The sequence below is a fragment of the Schistocerca serialis genome, chromosome 2, assembly GCF_023864345.2.
Source record: "Schistocerca serialis cubense isolate TAMUIC-IGC-003099 chromosome 2, iqSchSeri2.2, whole genome shotgun sequence".
In the NCBI taxonomy this organism is placed as follows: domain Eukaryota; kingdom Metazoa; phylum Arthropoda; class Insecta; order Orthoptera; family Acrididae; genus Schistocerca; species Schistocerca serialis.
In genome coordinates, this window is record NC_064639.1 from 475,980,480 (window position 1) to 475,999,718 (window position 19,239).

At 44.7% G+C, this 19,239-nt stretch overlaps 1 protein-coding gene across 1 annotated transcript in view; it reads left to right on the top strand.

Annotated features, from left to right (window-relative positions):
- The window catches only part of LOC126457396 (thioredoxin domain-containing protein 15), a 40,523-nt gene that overhangs the window by 15,703 nt on the left and 5,581 nt on the right, over nt 1–19,239 (top strand). Inside the window, exon 3 of the mRNA XM_050093655.1 lies at nt 133–351. Coding sequence (XP_049949612.1) covers nt 133–351 — 219 coding nt within the window. The remainder of the gene's footprint in view (nt 1–132; nt 352–19,239) is intronic.

The following is a 19,239-nucleotide window of genomic DNA, read 5'->3' on the forward strand; positions in this document are numbered from 1 at the left end:
CTTCAAAAACTTCTACTCCAAAGTTGAAATAGTTGTTCTTATTCTTTTAAAGATCTTTTTTTTATATAGTTGATTGATTGACTCTGTATGGATGATTATGGTTATCAACCTTTTTCTACTTTGTTTCTTTAGGATCAGTTTATAAAACAAGATGATCTGTCATTATCATCAGATGCTGAAGTACTCCAGGGAGATGTCGAGGACCTGCAGGTGACAACTGCTCCTGCCTCTCAAACTGAAGATATTGAAACAGTGGAAAACTCAACATTAAACAATACTGATAATGGCCTGAATAGAAGTACACTTGTATCCTGCGTTGTAGGAAACAGTAGTATTGGGAAACCAGTGGAGGTAGGCCACTTGTGTAGGCTATTGCTAAAGTAGATCAACACGTAGATCATTTACAGAGAAAGAAATAAAACTAAATCCCTATACTAATAGGAAAAGAATGCTTATTTGAGTTTGTATTTGTCTGTTCTCCCCCCCCCCCCCCCCCCCTCCCCAAAATCTACACATTTGTTATAGGCTGGCAAAAGCAGTTGCAATTTAGGTGGAAATGTAAACATTATTAACCGTGTATGTTACCACTCACTGCAAAAAATGGTCTATGAAATATAATCATCAGCTGTTTTATCCAGTGCAGGATAAAAGCCCTCTGAAGCTTTTTCATATGGTGAAGATAGCCTGTGAATGAATGATGAATAAATAAATGCATTATAGTCTTCACTTGTACACATCTGTGTTGCTTCTGCATGATTTTCAATGTTACCCGCATTGCGTTATATTTCAATCTCATTTTTTTCCTTTTAGTTGCTGAAATCCAACAAAGAACTTCCTTACTCCATCTACCATCCATTCATGTTGCTTCCTGTCCCACCTACATCCATCTCATTTGCTGTATGCTGATAATTATGTCTTCCATTCCTTTATTTTTCTGCTCCATCTAGTAATTCTCAAAATCTCCCCAGTGCTTGCTTGAGTAATCCTTCAGTTTTTGTACGGTTTTAGCATTACAACACAATGGCCTCACTGTCATAAGTATTTCCGAGTGCAAATTTTCTGCTTGAGATACACTGGTTACTTAGTTTTGGCCCATTTATAGTCGAAATGCTATTACAGTATTTTAATACATGTTTTAATGCATAGGTGCATTTCTTACCTGCACTTTAGGGAAGAGGGTAGACTCCAGACTTCATAGATAGTTGTCACCATACACATTTCCCAGGTCATTGTCACCATCTTTACGAGTGGATGTGGTGGTGGTGGTGGTGGTGGTGCCGCTGCCACCGCCACCACTGCCCTCGATCTTATTGTTAACTCTTCCACACTTTCTTCCAATGCCCCTTCTCGTTGCCATGCCAATTCTGAGATGTGACATGCATGTTTGAAAATATTGTTCCATTTTATGTGAGTAATGCTACCAAATGCATCACACAATAAAAATTTAAACTTTTACATTAAAAAACTTTCATTTTTTGTTTTCAAAATATGACTTCACCTGAGCCCACGCGAGTTCTATTGCATTAAAATGACAATGATGTAGTGAAACACATAACATTCTATGACCATTTTCTTGTGCAATTGTGTCAGTCTCCTGAATGATATTACGTGATTTGTGCTCCTTCACCTTTTGTAGCAGTTAAGTGTTTTTCATTTTGCTATCATATGACTGTGTGCCTTTCTTTTCCAGCCAGTCCACTATGTTACTCTTCCTGCTGCAGCATGTTGTGGCTTTGTTTAAAATAACAGAGTGATATGGAGCATTATCCAATGATATAGTGGAGTTCTGTTTTAGGTTCAGTAGCAAAGATTGTATGAATCACTTTTTAAATTTTGTTTCCATCATTTCCTCATGGTAAGCCCAGATTTCTTTGATGTAAACAATGACGGCAACAACAACAACAATAATAATAATAATAATAATTAAGCATTGCACAAACCCACTGATCATTCTGGCATGTAAAAGAATGAGCCAACTTCATTTCCAACTGGAACTTTCATTGTTCCTTGTGCTGTCATCAGTGCACATAGTCAGTCTGGAATGACCAGCATTTACTCATGTTTTGTCCAACCAGATGATTTTGTGAGCTTTATACCTAGGTGCTGTCCTCTAAAAAATTGCATTTCCAGGCAACAGTATCCTAAACAACAGCTGCTCAGTCAACAACTTTCGGCAAAGGTATGAGACCCGACATTATCCCTTTCTTCTTCAAAATAGCATCATACATTATGCAAGAGCTCACGAGATTTGCTCTTTAAGATAGTGCCCCTGCCAACTTTCGTACGGCTAAAGGAAGAGCTGCATCACATAACTGGAAATCAATGACACTTTACATCTCACCATTAACACAAACTACATCTGTAGCTCACAGTTGGGAGAAATGATGAATATTTAACAGCTATTTTGCTGCCACTAAGAAAGTATGGAACAAATGCAACTGTGAGTGGTAGGGGTGGCATCCCTGCACCACCACCATGGCAGTGTTTATGAATTCCAGATCTTGGACATCTATTTGACAACGTGGTCCACATGTGCAAAGTGTCAGGGAAGTACTTTTATCAGCCTAACTATAGTTCACAAAAAGCAGTCCAAGCTGTTTCACTCTCTTGTTCATTCATTCATTCATCCATTCATTCTATTGTCCATCCAGCCACAGTTTTCAGCTGCCCTAAATACCTCTGCCAAAATTTATCAGTTGGTCTTATGACAACATTTTCAGTTTGTACAAGTTTCTTTTCAGTGATGTGATCACACATTTCATCAAATTATAATCGATTTTCGACCAGTTACGAAAACTGACAACAGCTGGGAGAGCGGTGGGCTGACCACATACTCCTCTGTATCCACATCCGGTGACGCCTAAGGGCTGAGGATGACACGGTGGCCAGTTGATACTGTTGGCCCTTCGAGGCCTATTCAGTTGGAGTTGTTTTGTTTTTATACCTGATTTTCAGGCCTGCTTGCAAAATTGCTACATTAAGTATTTCCATTTGTAGTTTGTGGGGTTTGCTGCTAATGCAGATAATCCGATTGGTAAAATCAAGGTGTTTTAGGTATATTCCATTAACACATTTTCCACGTTTCCCCCCAACTTCAGGATCTGGAAACCCATCCTAAGGTTGCTGCAAATATTTTTGATGCTGTGGAATCTCCTTGTCTGAATTTGCTGTAAATTTTGAATTTACCACTGTCTAGTGGAAGCTGTACTACTTGTGCACATGTATTCTCAAGGGCAGCTAGTACAAGTTGTATTGAAAAGGAGTTGAAAACATCTCCAGAATCTATGAATCATAGTCAGTGTACTAACTATCAACTCATCGATTAACTCGGATATTTTGTTCCCGTCAGGGTGTTTGAACACCTAAAGCTAGTGTTTTTCTATGCTTGGCTAACGATCCATCTGTGTTTTTACTTCCGTATGCTTAAGTAACTGTTTCAGAGGATATGTTATACTTTACCCAGAGAAAGCTAACAGATAAATACATTTGTTGTGTTTAAAAAAATTGTCTTCTTTTGCAAACATTCTGCAAATAATTCAGTGTCAAAGTGTTCTGTTACTTTGCTTTCCACTTAAATAATTTCTGGTGAAACACCAATTTAAATACAACCATATGAATCCATCCCAAATTTTCCACTGTTCATTCTAAATACAATATTGATAAACTTTCATAGCCATGAAGCATGTGAGGTAAATAATAAATTAATTGAACAGCTTTCGGTTTAAATTTGTATGTAATTAAAAGTAACATAGTAGATTGTTGATTTTCAGCCTTCAAAAAGCTATTGATTTAGGTGAAATACATAAATCATAGTGTGCAAACCATTTGTCATTATTACTCACTGTTCCTAAGATGTGTGACATCAGCCATTTATAATGTGTAACAGATAGCCTGGCTTAGTGGTAAAATGAAAAACTGATATGACCCCTGGTGAATCATAGGATTTTTCTCTGTCACTCATCTCTTCTTCCTCCTCTGCCAATATAAGTTAATCAGAGAAAAATGCCAAGTTGCATTGTGACTTGAAGTTCATTTTAAATTGTAAGTCTCCTTGGCTACGTAAGTCAGTTCAAAGGTTGGAGGGTAGCAAATACGTCCCCCCCCCCCCCCCCCCCCCCCTTCAATAGGATCATGAATAATACAGCGCTGTGGTGTTCAAACCAACCTTAAAGCGAATGACAGGTTTACCTGTGAACAATGTGTCAAGGCAACTGACACACTACAAGGAGTGCTAATGAGCGTGCCTTAGGTTTAGTAGACCTAAACTTATTTATGTACATACTCCTATCCATAAGTTAATGTTTATTTGGTTTGAATTTTGTGGCTGTAATTGATTTGACTGAACATCAGCAGAGGGGACAGTTACAGGCTCCTGACATCCTTGTTTCTTAGTATGATGGGCCTTGCTAGGCAGCAGCAACAGCAGACATTGCCATGAGTTTGTAAAGAAATTACACAGACAGAGCTATTGCCATACATCCACAACCACCAGGCAGGGAAACCAAAGACCAACGATTGTAGCTGATATTCCTGGTCTGTGAATTATTTGTGTACTTTGGAATTAGTGTGTAGTCTTCCGTAATCTCCTCCTGTTCAATAACAACTACTGTCATTTTATGGCCAATATAAATACAAAACTGATGTCAGGGGGTTGATATTTAAGTGTTCACTACAGGCAAAGGTATTGATAATACCTGAAGGGAGACCACTGCAGCTTGGTCAAAATCGTGGTACAGAACACTGCAGTATGCCCATAACTATTTTTATTAAAGTAACTACTAAGATGTTTGATTTACATAAAAAGAATAATTTTTAGTTTTATAGTTTGGAGAACTAAACTTTGTGACTCAAACAATGGAAAATCCAGGATGGAATGTAACAATATTATGAAAAGGAAAGTTGCTACTCACCATATAGTGGAGATGCTGAGTGGCAGATGGGCACAACAAAAAGTGTGTTCCAAATAAAACTTTTAGCCCATAAGGCATTCGTCAAAAATAAACCACGCGCATGTGCCCACACATGCACACGCACGGCGCGTGCGCGCGCTCGACTGCACGCTTGAGCAACTGTAACCTACATAAATTAGTATGTCATGAGCTTCCAACAGTCTAGCTAGGTAGGTTTTCCGCTAATCTCAAACTACTAATTGTTTTGCCTGGCATAGTGCAGCAACTCTATTTGGCATGGACTCGCTCAACAAGTTGTTGGAAGTCGCCTGAAGAAATATTGAGCTATGATACCTCTACAGCCACCATAATTGTGAAAGTGTTGCCAGTGCAGGACTTGGTGCATGAACTGACCTCTCAATTATGCCCCATAAATATTCAATGGGATTCATTTTGGTCGATTTAGGCATCCAAATAATTCTCTCAAATTGTCCAGAATGTTCTTTAAATCAGTTGCAAACAATTGTGGCCAGATGAAATGGCGCATAGTCATACGTAAAAATACCATCATTGTTTCGGAACATGGTCCATAAATGGCTACAAAATGTCTCGAAGTAGCTGAACATAGCCATTTTCAATCAGTGATCAGTTCAGTTGGACCAGATGACAGTCAATTCTATGTAAACACACCCCACTTCATTATGGAACCACCGGCATCTTGCACAGTGTGTTGTTGACGACTTGGGTCCATGGCTTCATGGGTATGTGTTACACTCATACCCTACCATCAGCTCTTACCAACTGAATTGGGGACTCATCTGACCATGCCACATTTTTCTGGTCATCTAGGACCCAACCCCAACCGATATGGTCACAAGTCCAGGAAAGGCGCCGCAGGTGATGTCGTGCTTAGGTGCTGTCGGTCGTCTGCTGCTGTAGCTCGTTAACACAAAATTTCACCACATTGTCCTAACAGATATGTTCGTCGTATGTCCCATATTGATTTCTAGTTATTTTGTGCAGTGTTTCTTGTCTATTTGCACTGACAACTCTATACAAACACAGTTGCTCTTAGTCTTATAGTGAAGACCTTCAGCCACTGCGTTATCCATGGTGAGAGGCAACACTTGAAATATTGTATTCTTGGCATGCTCTTAATACTGTGGATCTCAGAATATTGAATTCCCCAATGATTTCCAAAACGCAATGTCCCATGCATCTAGTTCCAACTACCACTCTGCGTTCAAAGTCTGTTAATTCTCCTCATTGGCCATAAACACATTGGAAACCTTTTCACATGAATCATATGAGTACAAATGAGAGCTCTGCCAATGCACTGCCCTTTTATACCTTGTGTAAGTGATACTACTGCCATCTGTGCATATGCGTATTGCTGCCCATAACTTTTGGTGCCTCAGTGTATAATGTACATTCACATATCTGTGTTACTTCAGTTTGAAATGTATAACAATGCAGAAGATTGGTACAATACATACACGCCCATAAGTTGTCAGGAAAATATTCCCCGTCATGTCCTGTCACCGTGCAACAACAAATCTACCTGATCCTGTATGAATCTATGCCTTGTTTGTGAGTATAAAAAGTACCATTAAGTTTTGTTGTTCAGTTGTCGGTAAACAAAAAGAAAGAATGCAGTGCGCCAGTCTAATTGAGTCCAGTCTACCCTATCTCTGTGAAAATAAAGTTCACTTAACTTGTGTAATCTTATAATGCTTGACAAGTGCCTAGGAAGGGACACATTAGTAATTTGATCGTTTCAAGTCACTATAAAAAAAGAGTCTGGTATCAGTGTATTTTGTTTCTGAACTTGATTTCAAAGTTCAATTATACAAGATCAGCCAGGTGTATCATTGAAAAATTGTTAATGTTATTCAAATGGGCACATGAGCTTTATTGTAATGTCATTAATCATAATCTTTCAAAATGACGAAAATCTGATGAGCCCTTTCATTTCAGATACCCTTCACAATCCAAAGGCTATATAAGACGACTTCAGGTTTGTTCTTGAATCTGGATTTTTATTTATTCTATTTGCAAAACAAACTTACATACATAAAAAAAATTGTGAAATTTTCTGACTCGTGGTGATGTGCTTTTGGGGCTATCTTGTGTATATTTACATTGTTTGGACTGCATGAAATCCTCATTGCGGCTTTGAAATGCCTGGACAACAGGTTACAATATTTATTTTTCAAGTAGTTCTTTTTTTGAAAACTAAGCATTATGAACGGAAAAGCAAGTGGCTGCTGATGCTTTTGATGAACAACTCGCATTGTTAGCAGGGTGTGGCACGGCAGTCTGCTCATGTCTTTCAGCACTGCAGTATGAGAGCAAGTAGCATTTGCTGCTTGAATCGTTCAATTTATATAAAAATGGTGATATCCGTTTGCCTAATGCTCTACCCCGATTTTTAATCATAACTCTCTGCAGTGCCCTGGAAGCAAAATTTCCACTACAGCAGATAATTCATCTGACATTAGATTCTTACTGCTACCCATGTGAAGCCAGGGCTATAAAATACAGCTGGGAACTGCAGGCTGCATGCATATTTCATCCGGGCCGCAGTCTGAGGACACTGTCATTACCCAACTTGATTATAGTGTTTTTTTGAGAGCTTAGCAGAATGCAGGCGAGCATTATTGTGGAGTAGCATCTTTTCACGCTGTCTTCCTGGCTGCTGTTCTTGGACTGTGACTGCAAGACATCTGAGTTGTTGACAATAAATGTCAGTAGTGATGGTTACACCCGGGGGAAGCAATTTGTAGTACACCACTGTGTTACTGTTCCACCAGATGCATACTATTATCTTTCATGGGTGCACTGATCTTTGTATGAGAAGTTGCTGCTTTGTTTGGGTTCAACCATTTCTTTCTGTTCACGTTACAGGCTGTATACACCCTGGAAATCCAGGAAAAACACAGGAATTTTTTTGTCCTGAAAAAATTTGGAAATTTTTTAGAATTCTGGGAATTTTTGTATTAGTTTCCAGTTAAATTTTTGTAATTTTGACTGATAAGAAATGATACTCTAATGAGCCTACTGCGGAATAATACTGCAGCAATGAAATGTAATGAGATAATAACACCAAAATAAAATTTTAGTTGCAAAGAAAATGCATCTTTTATACCAACAAGACACAGCGCCCACATGAGTGTCTGCAGACAACAAGATGTGTCAAAGGCTTTAGGGCGAAAACTATGCAATACTTCGTAACAACAAACTGTTTTCGATGAGCATGACATCGCAACTATTTACATTTCTAACAGATTGCTAGAAAATACTGTGAATGGTGGTTTGATAAGCTTTACTTTCAAACTAAATTTCCTTTTACACAAGATGAATTATGATAAGTGTGAGACTGTGTGATGAATTTGTGAAATCGTGGAGCATCAGACCCTCTTTCAAAACTTTAAACATTAAGACCAGCCACTTAAAAAAATTTCAGGCCCAGAGTACCAGCCATTTTAGCCATTATTTAAAATTTTACTGGCACATTTGCATTTGATATATCATAAAGGGTAACATACGGTAAAAAAGACCAAGCTTCAAGTTTAGTTTTTCATATTTATTTTAGTTCTTCCATAGATTACAAATTATGCAAAAATGATGGCAGAAAGTTATCCTTCAAATGGTGAGAGGTGATTTCTTGAGCAATTCCACATGTAGTTGGCTTTTCTACGGGAAAATCACAGTGCTAACAGAACATTTATTCAGCCATGTAAACTACGAAATGTTCAGTGCACAGCAGTGAAATTTTTTAATCATACATGTCAGTTATTTTCAGCTGCTGCAATTTAAGCTGTGCTCATAGGATCCTGCCTAACCACGCCCTTAGAACACTTCCCCCCCCCCCCCCCCTCCCCCTCCTCCCCTGCAAGTGAGCTCACAGCTCTTTGGTTAGTTCATGCTCGGCTACCATGGGGCCCCAGCCTTTGCAATTCCTCTTCCCTTTCCATTCTGCTTGTCTATCCTCCAGCTATTCTTTTTCCCCTCCCTTGGGGAACATGTGTGGGATATTTTGGTAATGTGTTCTGAAGTTTCAATAGCCTGGCATCGGAACAGTCCATCATTTCTGTCTTTCTTTATTTCTTTCGTTTTTCATTCTCCATCTCCTACCCTTCTTCTGCTTTGGCATTTGAAGTTTCTCTTTGTTTCTTCTTCCTTCCTGTGTGGTTCTTAAGGCAAGCCTATGCTTTTGACATTTAATATGTGACTGGGTAATGTATAAATCCCAGACCCGTGTCGACAGGTAAACTTTGCATGTACCCCCTGGTTCAGGCCAGGCCCAGGGAGGGGTGATTGCCAGTTTGTCCCTCTGTCAGGAGTTCAGGAGGTGTGAACAATCACCTAAGGTGAGGGAGTCTCCAGTTGGAAGGAGCGTGCTATTGGAGATGTTGGCAGACATGGAGGACTTTTTCTCAATGAGCCCATCACCATCTGAGTCTGTCTACTAAATGTAAACAGAATGCGGCTAAAGATTCAGATACTATCCCAGGTGCACCTCGGTTCCTCATATTATCAAGTATCGAAGGAGATCAATCCTTTGCTGTGGTTATCCATTTAGTATTCAGAAAAGTGTCAATACAGTTGCAGTCCCTGCAAAATCCTGCTCTCATTTATGTACTGGGACTTCTCTTCTGGAGACCAGTTGTTACTTTCAAGCCCAACAACTGCTTACACCTTGCCTCATCCATGGGTATTCCATTCGTGTCAAGGCCCATTGAATGCTGAATTCTTTGCATGGTGTTATTTACACTCGGCTGCTTGATGGTCTTAGCAAGGGAGAAATCCAAACTTACACCTCTGATCAGGACATCACTGCAGTCCATCAGGTAATGAAAAAGGTTGATGCAACTTTAATGCCTACCTACACACTGTTTCGCATGTTTGATTCAGTAGTGCTTCCATTGAAGATCAAAGCAGGCTGTGAAGTAATCATAGTCCAACCGTGTATTACAAACTTGATGTGTTGCTACCAGTGCCAACATTACAAGCACACTCACATGTGCTCTCAAAACACAGTCAAATGTATAACTTGTAGTAAGGATGCTCACAAGGGCAATTGCCTGCCTCCTCCTCCCCACAGTATCAATTGTAATGGCGACCATGCCACCTCATCCCTTGAATGTCCCATGTATCTCGATGAGCGGGCCATCCAGGAGATCTGGGTGAAGGAAAAAGTACCTTACCCTGTCACTTGCTAGTTGTTGGCTAGTAAAATGCCTTGCTTTTTACTGTCTGGCACTTACAGTACTGTTCTTGCTACACCTCGCTCCATGAAGGACATGGGACATGGCCGTGCAGACTTGCGACCTCCAGTTCAGCACTGCAGATGTAAAATCACCCAGTATCATGGTAGCATCCCTCTCCCCTTCTACTACAGCAGTGTAATGAGCCACCAGATCTTCGCCCTCGGTGGCAAAATCACCTGCTGCACAACCAGCAGGCCGGAAAGGATAAAAAGAATACTCCTTTGAAGATCTTTTATGTTCTTCCAGCCAACAAACATCTGTCTTCATCTGCTAACCCCAAAGGCTCTAAGAAATCAAATGAAGGCTTATGTTCTTCTCCTTTCCTGACTTTGAAATCCTCTTAAACAGTGTCACTGCATGATACCTCACCCTACTGACCTCCATTTCACTTGTGTGCACTGCCTAATATTTTTCTGCTCTGGAACTTGCAGGCTGACCCAGGGAGAAGGGCGATGCTTCTGTTGACCTCCTGGAACAGGATCATGCAGCCTGTGCACCTTGTTCCAGCGAGTCTTCAAAGGCTAACACTAGACAGCTGCCGAGGTGACTGCCCTTCATTTGTTCCCTCCTCCCCACTCCCCATTACGACTCCCCTCCAGTGAAATGATCATGACATTAGATCCAAAAAGGAGGAATTACAGCTGCTCCTGGAATCACACTGTCCACTTGTGTTCTGCCTCCAAGAAACACAATTGCGTCCTCACAACTGCTATGACCTCTCGCATTTTCTTCCAGTCCACTTTGACCCCTCCAGAGGATGGCATTCCATCTCATGCTGCTCATCGAGCATGATGATCATAGCCAAACGATCTCACTGAACACTCAGCTGCAAGCTGTTGCAGTCTGCATTATTCTTCCTCACCTCACCTTTTCTCTTTGTAACGTCTACTTCTCTCTGTCATTCGCTGTCACCAGGGCAGCTTATTGGTCAACTCTCACACTTTAGTGTGCACCATCCCCTTTGGGGCTGTTCCAGAACCTGTCCAAGAGTGCTGTCTTGACTGATCTTCTCGATCAGCTCAACCTCTTCTGTCGTAACAGTTAAGCACCCACATTCTTTTCAGACTCCACGCATACCTATTCCCATTTGGACCTCTCATTCTGCACTGCCCAGTTTGTCCGTTGTCTCAAGTGATCCATTCTCTTTGGCACATACTCGATTAATCATATCCAATGTGCTATCAGTTTGTGGTCTCCTACCCACCTACTTGAAAATCCAATTGGCAGCTTTCTAATGCCAACTGAAGGTTTTACTCCTCCCTGGTGACCTTCAATGAACATCGTTTCCCCAGTTGTGATGACCAAGTAGAGTAGCTTACGAACGTTATCCTTACTGCTGCAGAACAGTCAATACTTCGCACTTCATTTTTACTGTGCTTCGTCATGGTTCCCTGGTGGACTGAGCCATGCCACAACACGATTCATGCACGGAGACGTGCTCTGCGTGTTTTTAACCATCATCCTATGATGGTAAACTGTAATTGTTAAAAGAAGTTGTGTGTGCAGTATCGTTTCTTTCTTAAAGATAGCAAAGAAGCTAGTTGGATTTCATTTACTCCTTCTTTTAACAGTTTCACTCCCTCTACTGTCCCCCCTGCGGGTCCGGGGTAAGAATAGGCCCGTGGTATTCCTGCCTGTCATAAGAGGCGACTAAAAGGAGTTTCAACCGTTTCGGCATTCCATGTGATGTTCCCCCTTGGGGTTTGACCTCCTTTTTTCAAAATTCTACAGAAGTACGAGCCTTTTGGGGAAGGACGCCTTACGTGGTGTATCACTGGTCCTCAGTGCACTAAGACCTTGGCACTCAGCATTGTAACAGCATTGTAACCACACCCACTATTCCTCAAATTGGGCCTAAACGCCTGATGGGTTGCACAAGTTCCGCCCATAGTGCGTCCCCATCTGCACCTACGATCATGATGGACTTTCCATGGCACCCGAAATCCAGCACGGTAGCCAGCCCGTTGTGGTGGGGTCGTCATGTACCCTCTGTGTTGTAGCCCCCTGACAACACAGGGATCGTACTGCCAATACTTGAGCTGCACCCTCCCCACGTCGGCCAAGGAGTAGATGCCCGTCTCCTTGGGGCATCAGGACTCCCGGCAACGGTCATCCTGCCACGTGGCCCTTGCTGAGGCTGGGTGGCGCCCGTGGGGAGAGCCCCTGGTCGGAGTGGATGGTATCGGGGCGGACGTTTCGCAGATGAAACGTCAACATGTATCAGGTCGCTCTGGGGCCGAGTCTTTTAAAAAGAAAGGTACTGTCTCTGGTTCTGGTTCTCCTGCCCTTTCCCCCTTGGCCACTCCCTGGGAGGAAGGACAGGCCTGCCAGCTTGGGGCGAAGTACTTCCCCCGCTATTTAGTCTGTTCTCGGACCGATGGGGGGACGTTTGCCACCTCCAAGCCCATGTTCTTTGTCCAGCACATCGAGGACATCTTCGGGGAAATCGAGGCTCTCAGTAAAATGCATTTCGGGGTCCGTTCTTATAAAGACCGCCTCCGCCACACAGTCGGCGGCGCTCCAGGCGTGCAACTGACTAGGGGACATCCCAGTGTCCATTGTCCCGCATCTGGCACTGAATAGGACGCAGGGGGTTATTTTTCATTGGGACCTCCTGCTGCAATTTGATGAGGAGCTCAGGGCCAACCTGGAGCACCGAGGTGTGCATTTCGTCCGGCGAGTTCAGTGCGGCCCCAAAGACCGTCGCATCGACACTGGAGCCTTTATCCTTGCCTTCGAGGGGGACGTTCTCCCGGAGAAGGTAAAGGTGATGTGCTACCGGTGTGACGTGCGACCTTACGTCCCGCCTCCTATGCGCTGTTTTCGGTGTTTGCGCTTTGGGCACATGTCGTCACGGTGTGAGGCTGAGCCCCTTTGTGGCGATTGTGGACGTCCTCTTCGTGAGGAACATACATGCACTCCACCACCTCGGTGCGTCAATTGTCCTGGCATCCACTCACCTAGATCTTTAGACTGCCCCGCGTATCAGAAGGAGAAGAAGATTCAAGAATTAAAAACTTTGGATCGTCTCTCATATTCTGAGGCCAGGAAGAAATATGACCGCCTCCATCCCGTGACATTGACAACTTCGTTTGCCACAGTCGTGTCCACTCCTTCCACAGTATCCTCACCCTATCCTGTCCCCCCTCCACCTCCTCACCCCATCCGGGGTCTATGCCTCCGCCTCCCAAATCCCTCCCTTCCAAATCCTCCTCCCTCGCGGCCCCTGCCCCCTCTGCCCCAGGGGCCACCCTTCCTCCTCCTCCCCCTCCACCGCCTGAGAAGCGATCCTCTTCTCAGGCGTCCATCGGGGAAACATTCCGGACCCCGGCTTCCGAGGTCCGGCGTTCCAAAACGGACCCCGCGCGTGAGGACCTTCTTCGGGTCCAGCCCACAATCCCCGTGCCTCATCGGACTTCCAAGAAGGCCTCCAAGAAGTCTTTATCCCCCTCTCCACCCCGGCGCGTTTCGTCTGACGCTCCATTCGTGAGTCGCTGCTCCCGGCCGTCCTCAGTTTCGCCGGGACGCTCTGGTGCCAGGCGCTCAGCTGGCCTCTCGTCGGCGAATGATGCTGCCCCTCCTACGCAACCCGGGAAAGTGGCCGCTGCTGGCGACGACTCGATGGAACAGGATCCGCCTCCCGCCGGTTGTAGCGTTGTTCCCTCGAAACCTGCCCCTCCGCGGCCATCGAGGTGACCAGCTCTTCACCCGTTTCGTTCCCCCTCTTTTCTGACTAGCGATGGCTTTGTTACATTGGAACATAAGAGGCATTCGATCTAATCGGGAGGAATTACAACTGCTCCTCCGCCTGCACTGTCCGCTCATCCTTGGTCTCCAGGAAACCAAGTTGCGCCCAACTGACTGTATTGCTTTTACCCACTATACCTCGGAGCGGTCTGACCTCACCCCCGTGGACAGTATTCCAGCTCATGGTGGGGTCATGTTGCTTGTTCGGGACGATGTCTATTACCATCCCATCCCATTGACCACCCCACTCCAAGCAATAGCTTTCCGTATTACTCTTTCTGCCTTCACTTTTTCTGTTTGTACCGTCTACACTCCATCGTCATCCGCAGTTAGTTGGGCTGACATGATGCACCTGATTGTTCAGCTTCCTCCGCCGTTTTTATTGTTTGGCGACTTCAATGCCCATCATCCCCTTTGGGGCTCTCCTGCATCCTGTCAGAGAGGCTCCCTCTTGGCGGATGTCTTCAACCATCTCAATCTTGTCTGCCTCAATACTGGCGCCCCGACTTTCCTCTCTTACTCTACTCATACCTACTCCCACTTGGACCTCTCGACCTGTTCTACCACTCTTGCCCATCAGTTCGAGTGGTACGTCCTTTCTGACACCTATTTGAGCGACCACTTCCCCTGTGTCGTTCGTCTCCTGCACCACACCCCATCCCCACGTCCTTCGAGCTGGAACATACCGAAAGCTGACTGGGGACTTTACTCCTCCCTGGCGACCTTTCCGGACCACGTTTTTCTCAGTTGTGACAGTCAGGTCGAATACCTCACGGCTGTTATCATCAATGCTGCCGAACGTTCCATTCCTCGTACTACCTCTTCTTCACGTAGCGTTTCCGTCCCCTGGTGGAATGAGGCTTGTAGAGACGCTATCCGTGCTCAACGACATGCTTTACGCACCTTTCGCCGCCATCCTACGTTGGCGAACTGTATTGGATACAAACGACTCCGAGCGCAATGCCATAGAGTCATCAAAGACAGCAAAAAAGCTTATTGGGCCTCTTTCACCAGCTCCTTTAACAGTTTTACTCCCTCTTCTGTCGTCTGGGGTGGCCTGCGCCGGCTGTCGGGCACTAAGGCCCACTCCTCGGTACCTGGCCTGACTTCAGGTAATGAGGTCCTTGTTGATCCTGTGGATGTCTCCAACACCTTCGGCCGCTTTTTCGTGGAGGTTTCAAGCTCCGCCCATTACCACCCTGCCTTCCTTCCCAGGAAAGAGGCATGCCGACCTTCCTTCCACTCACTGAATCTGGAAACTTATAATGCGCCCTTTACTATGCGGGAACGCGAACGTGCGCTTGCACTGTCCTGGTCCTCTGCTCCGGGGCCAGATGCCATTCACGTTCAGATCCTGCACACCTTTCTCCGGCAGGCAAAAGCTTCCTTCTTCGTACCTACAATCGCGTCTGGACCGAAGGTCAAGTCCCCATGCGTTGGCGTGATGCCGTCGTTGTTCCTATACCCAAACCTGGGGAGGATAGACACCTTCCTTGTAGTTACTGCCCCATTTCTCTTACAAGCTGTGTCTGTAAGGTGATGGAGCGCATGGTTAACGCTCGGTTAGTTTGGATTCTTGAATCTCGACGGCTACTTACCAATGTTCAATGCGGCTTTCGTCACCGCCGCTCCGCTGTTGACCACCTTGTGACCTTGTCGACATTCATCATGGACAACTTTTTGCGAAAGCGCCAAACGGTAGCCGTGTTCTTCGATTTGGAGAAGGCTTATTATACCTGTTGGAGAGGAGGTATCCTCCGCACTATGCACAGGTGGGGTCTACGCGGTCGCCTGCCCCTTTTTATTGATTCCTTTTTAACAGATCGAAAGTTTAGGGTACGTGTGGGTTCCGTATTGTCTGACGTCTTCCTCCTGGAGAACGGAGTGCCTCAGGGCTCCGTCTTGAGCATAGCCCTTTTTGCCATAGCAATCAATCCAATTATGGATTGCATTCCACCTAATGCCTCAGGCTCTCTTTTTGTCGATGACTTCGTGATCTACTGCAGTGCCCAGAGAACATGCCTCCTGGAGCGCTGCCTTCAGCGTTGTCTAGACAGCCTATACTCATGGAGTGTGGCAAATGGCTTCCGGTTCTCTGAAGAGAAGACAGTTTGCATCAACTTTTGGCGATATAAAGCGTTCCTTCCGCCATCCTTACATCTCGGTCCCGTTGTTCTCCCATTCGTGGAAACAACTAAGTTTGTAGGGTTCACACTGGACAGGAAACTTTGTTGGTCTCTGCACGTCTCTTATTTGACTGCCCGTTGTACACGTTCCCATAATGTCCTCAGAGTTCGTAGTGGTTCATCTTGGGGAGCAGATCGCACTGTCCTGCTTTGCTTGTATCGGTCCATAGTCCGATCAAAGCTGGATTATGGGAGCCTCGTCTGCTCGGCCATCCCTCTTACGCTGTCTCAACTCCATCCACCATTGGGGGTTACGTCTTGCGACTGGAGCATTCTACACTAGTCCCGTCGAGAGTCTTTATGCTGAAGCTGCCGAATTACCATTGACCTACCGGCGCGACGTACTGCTTTGTCGGTATGCCTGCCAGCTGTTGTCAATGCCCGACCACCCCTCTTATCAGTCCTTCTTCGCTGATTCTCTTGACCGTCAGTATGGGTTGTATGTGTCTGTCCTGCTGCCCCCTGGAGTCCACTTTCGTCGCCTGCTTCAAGAATTGGATTTTGCCCTCCCTACCACCTTCAGAGAGGGTGAGAGCCCAACACCACCTTGGCTCCAGGCTCCGGTTCATATTTATCTTAACCTCAGCTCGCTCCCGAAGGAGGGTACTCCGGCTGCAGTGTATTGCTCACGGTTTGTCGAACTTCGTGCGCGACTTGCCAGTCACACCTTTATTTACACTGATGGCTCCAAAACTGACGATGGTGTCGGCTGTGCCTTTGTCTTCGGGGCCGTCACCTTTAAATACCGGCTCCTCGACCAGTGTTCCAGCTTTACGGCCGAGCTTTTTGCTCTCCATCAGGCCGTTCAGTATGCCCGCCGCCTCCGCCATTCATCGTATGTACTCTGCTCTGATTCACTCAGTGCTCTTCAGAGCTTTGGAGCTCCGTACCCGGTCAATCCCTTGGTGAAACGGATCCAGCAGTCCCTCCATTCGGATGCTGACGATGGCTCTCCTGTCAGCTTTCTGTGGGTTCCCGGCCATGTAGGAGTGCCTGGGAATGAGGCTGCTGATGCTGCAGCCAAGGCTGCAGTCCTCCTGCCTCGGCCAGCCTCCCATTGTGTCCCGTCATCTGACGTTAGTGGGATTGTTTGTAAGAGGCTTGTGTCCTTGTGGTGGGATACTTGGTCATCACTTCAAGGAAACAAGCTCCGGGCAGTAAAACTGTTCCCAACAGTTTGGACAACCTCCTCCCGACCATCTCGGCGAGAAAAGGTCCTTCCGACCAGGTTGCGGATTGGGCATTGCCGGTTTAGCCACCGCTACCTGCTCTCCGGTGACCCAGCTCTGCAGTGCCCTTGTGGTCATGCATTAACAGTGCGCCATGTTTTATTGTCGTGTCCCGTTTTAGTCAATCTCGTGTTGTCCTGTCTCTGCCATCTACTTTACAGGATATTTTAGCTGATGATGCTCGAGCAGCTGCTCGTGTACTTCGTTTCATTACTTTGACTGGCATGTCCAAAGACATCTAACTCTTTCATTTATTTTATCTGCATCTTTGTAAGAACTTTCTGGTGTCCCCCCCCCCCCTCACCCCCCCCTTGAGTTTTACTAGATTCTATGTGCTCTAACAATTGTGACTGGGCGCTAAAGACCTCAGTAGTTGAGTGCCCTTAAACCCCCCCCAAAAAAAAAAAAAAAAAAAAAACGCCTCCCTCTGCTGTTGTGTAGGGCAGCCTCTGTTGGCTCTCTGGGACCAACTTCCATTCCCCAATTTCCAGCCTGACTTATTCAGGTTGTATACACCCTAGGACAACTGGGAAATCTGGGAGAAAGTGGGAATTTTTTCAGCTGGGGAAAACCTGGGAATTTTTCATTGTTTTAGTTTTCAGTTAAATTTTTATAATTTTGACTGGTAAGTATTTTACTGTATTTTGCTACTACAGAATAATATTGCATCAATAAAATATAAATGAGAGAAAAAAAAATCTTAAGTTGCAAAGAAAATGTGCCATTTATAGCTACAAAACACAGTGCACACACAAGTGTCTACCAACAGGAAAATGTGTCAAAGGCTTTGGGGTGAAGACTATGCAATACACCATGACAACAAGCTGCTTCCAAAGGGTGAGACATCAAAACGGGGTACATTAGATTTGTTTGAGTAGTTGCCAGCAGTCTCGTGCCCAGTTCAGTTGCGTATTAGCGGTACCTTGTTCCGCTTCTGGCTACTTAAAGTGTGGCTGTTAGCTATATCAGCTGTAGCAATAGCCAGTCAGATGCTACCTGGAAAAATTTTTCTGGCAGCACCAAAAGCTGCCAGATTTGCCCATGTGCAGAGCAGTCTGAGTTGTAGTGGGGATGGGGTAGTCTCCATGTGACCCGGTTTTATGATTTTGCTGTTTCCTCTTTGTTTAAAACTCTCGCATCAAATAATAACAAAACAATTTTCTGTGGCCAGGAGCTATCAAGTGAATTAAAATACCATCACATAATTACGGAAGGCAAAAATTTTTATTTACACATTTTTGGCAGTCGAGCATTAATTGCCTTGCAGAACAAACAATTACTTTTGTCAGTATGCTAAAGAAATTTAGCTTGTATTAATCTTTTTTCACAGAAGCAGTCTATTTATTTGAAATTGAAGTGTTTTATTCCACACCATTGGTTAGTTTCAGCTGCACGCTGAATTTCAAGTGCACATTTTCATCTTCCAGCATGTATGGCGGTATTTCATAATAAAGAACCAAACATGAAGTAGTACAGTACTGGTACTTCAAGAAAATTTGCATCCTGAAAACCACACTGGAAAGCTTAATATCAAGTTGGGGCGTACTTCATTGTGAATCTGGCAATACGAATGTGCACTTTCAGCCGAATTACGCATTTTAGCAGGGTTTATGAAATTCCAATGCTCTTGGAATATCCTGTAATGTTCTGTTTTTGTATGGTTTAATGTAAGATCTGAATAATGCTGTATATGCACGAACACCAAGCGAGGTGGCGCAGTGGTTAGACACTGGACTCGCATTCGGGAGGACGACGGTTCAATCCCGCGTCCGGCCATCCTGATTTAGGTTTTCCGTGATTTCCCTAAATCACTCCAGGCAAATGCCGGGATGGTTCCTCTGAAAGGGCACGGCCGACTTCCTTCCCCATCCTTCCCTAATCCGATGAGACCGATGACCACGCTGTCTGGTCTCCT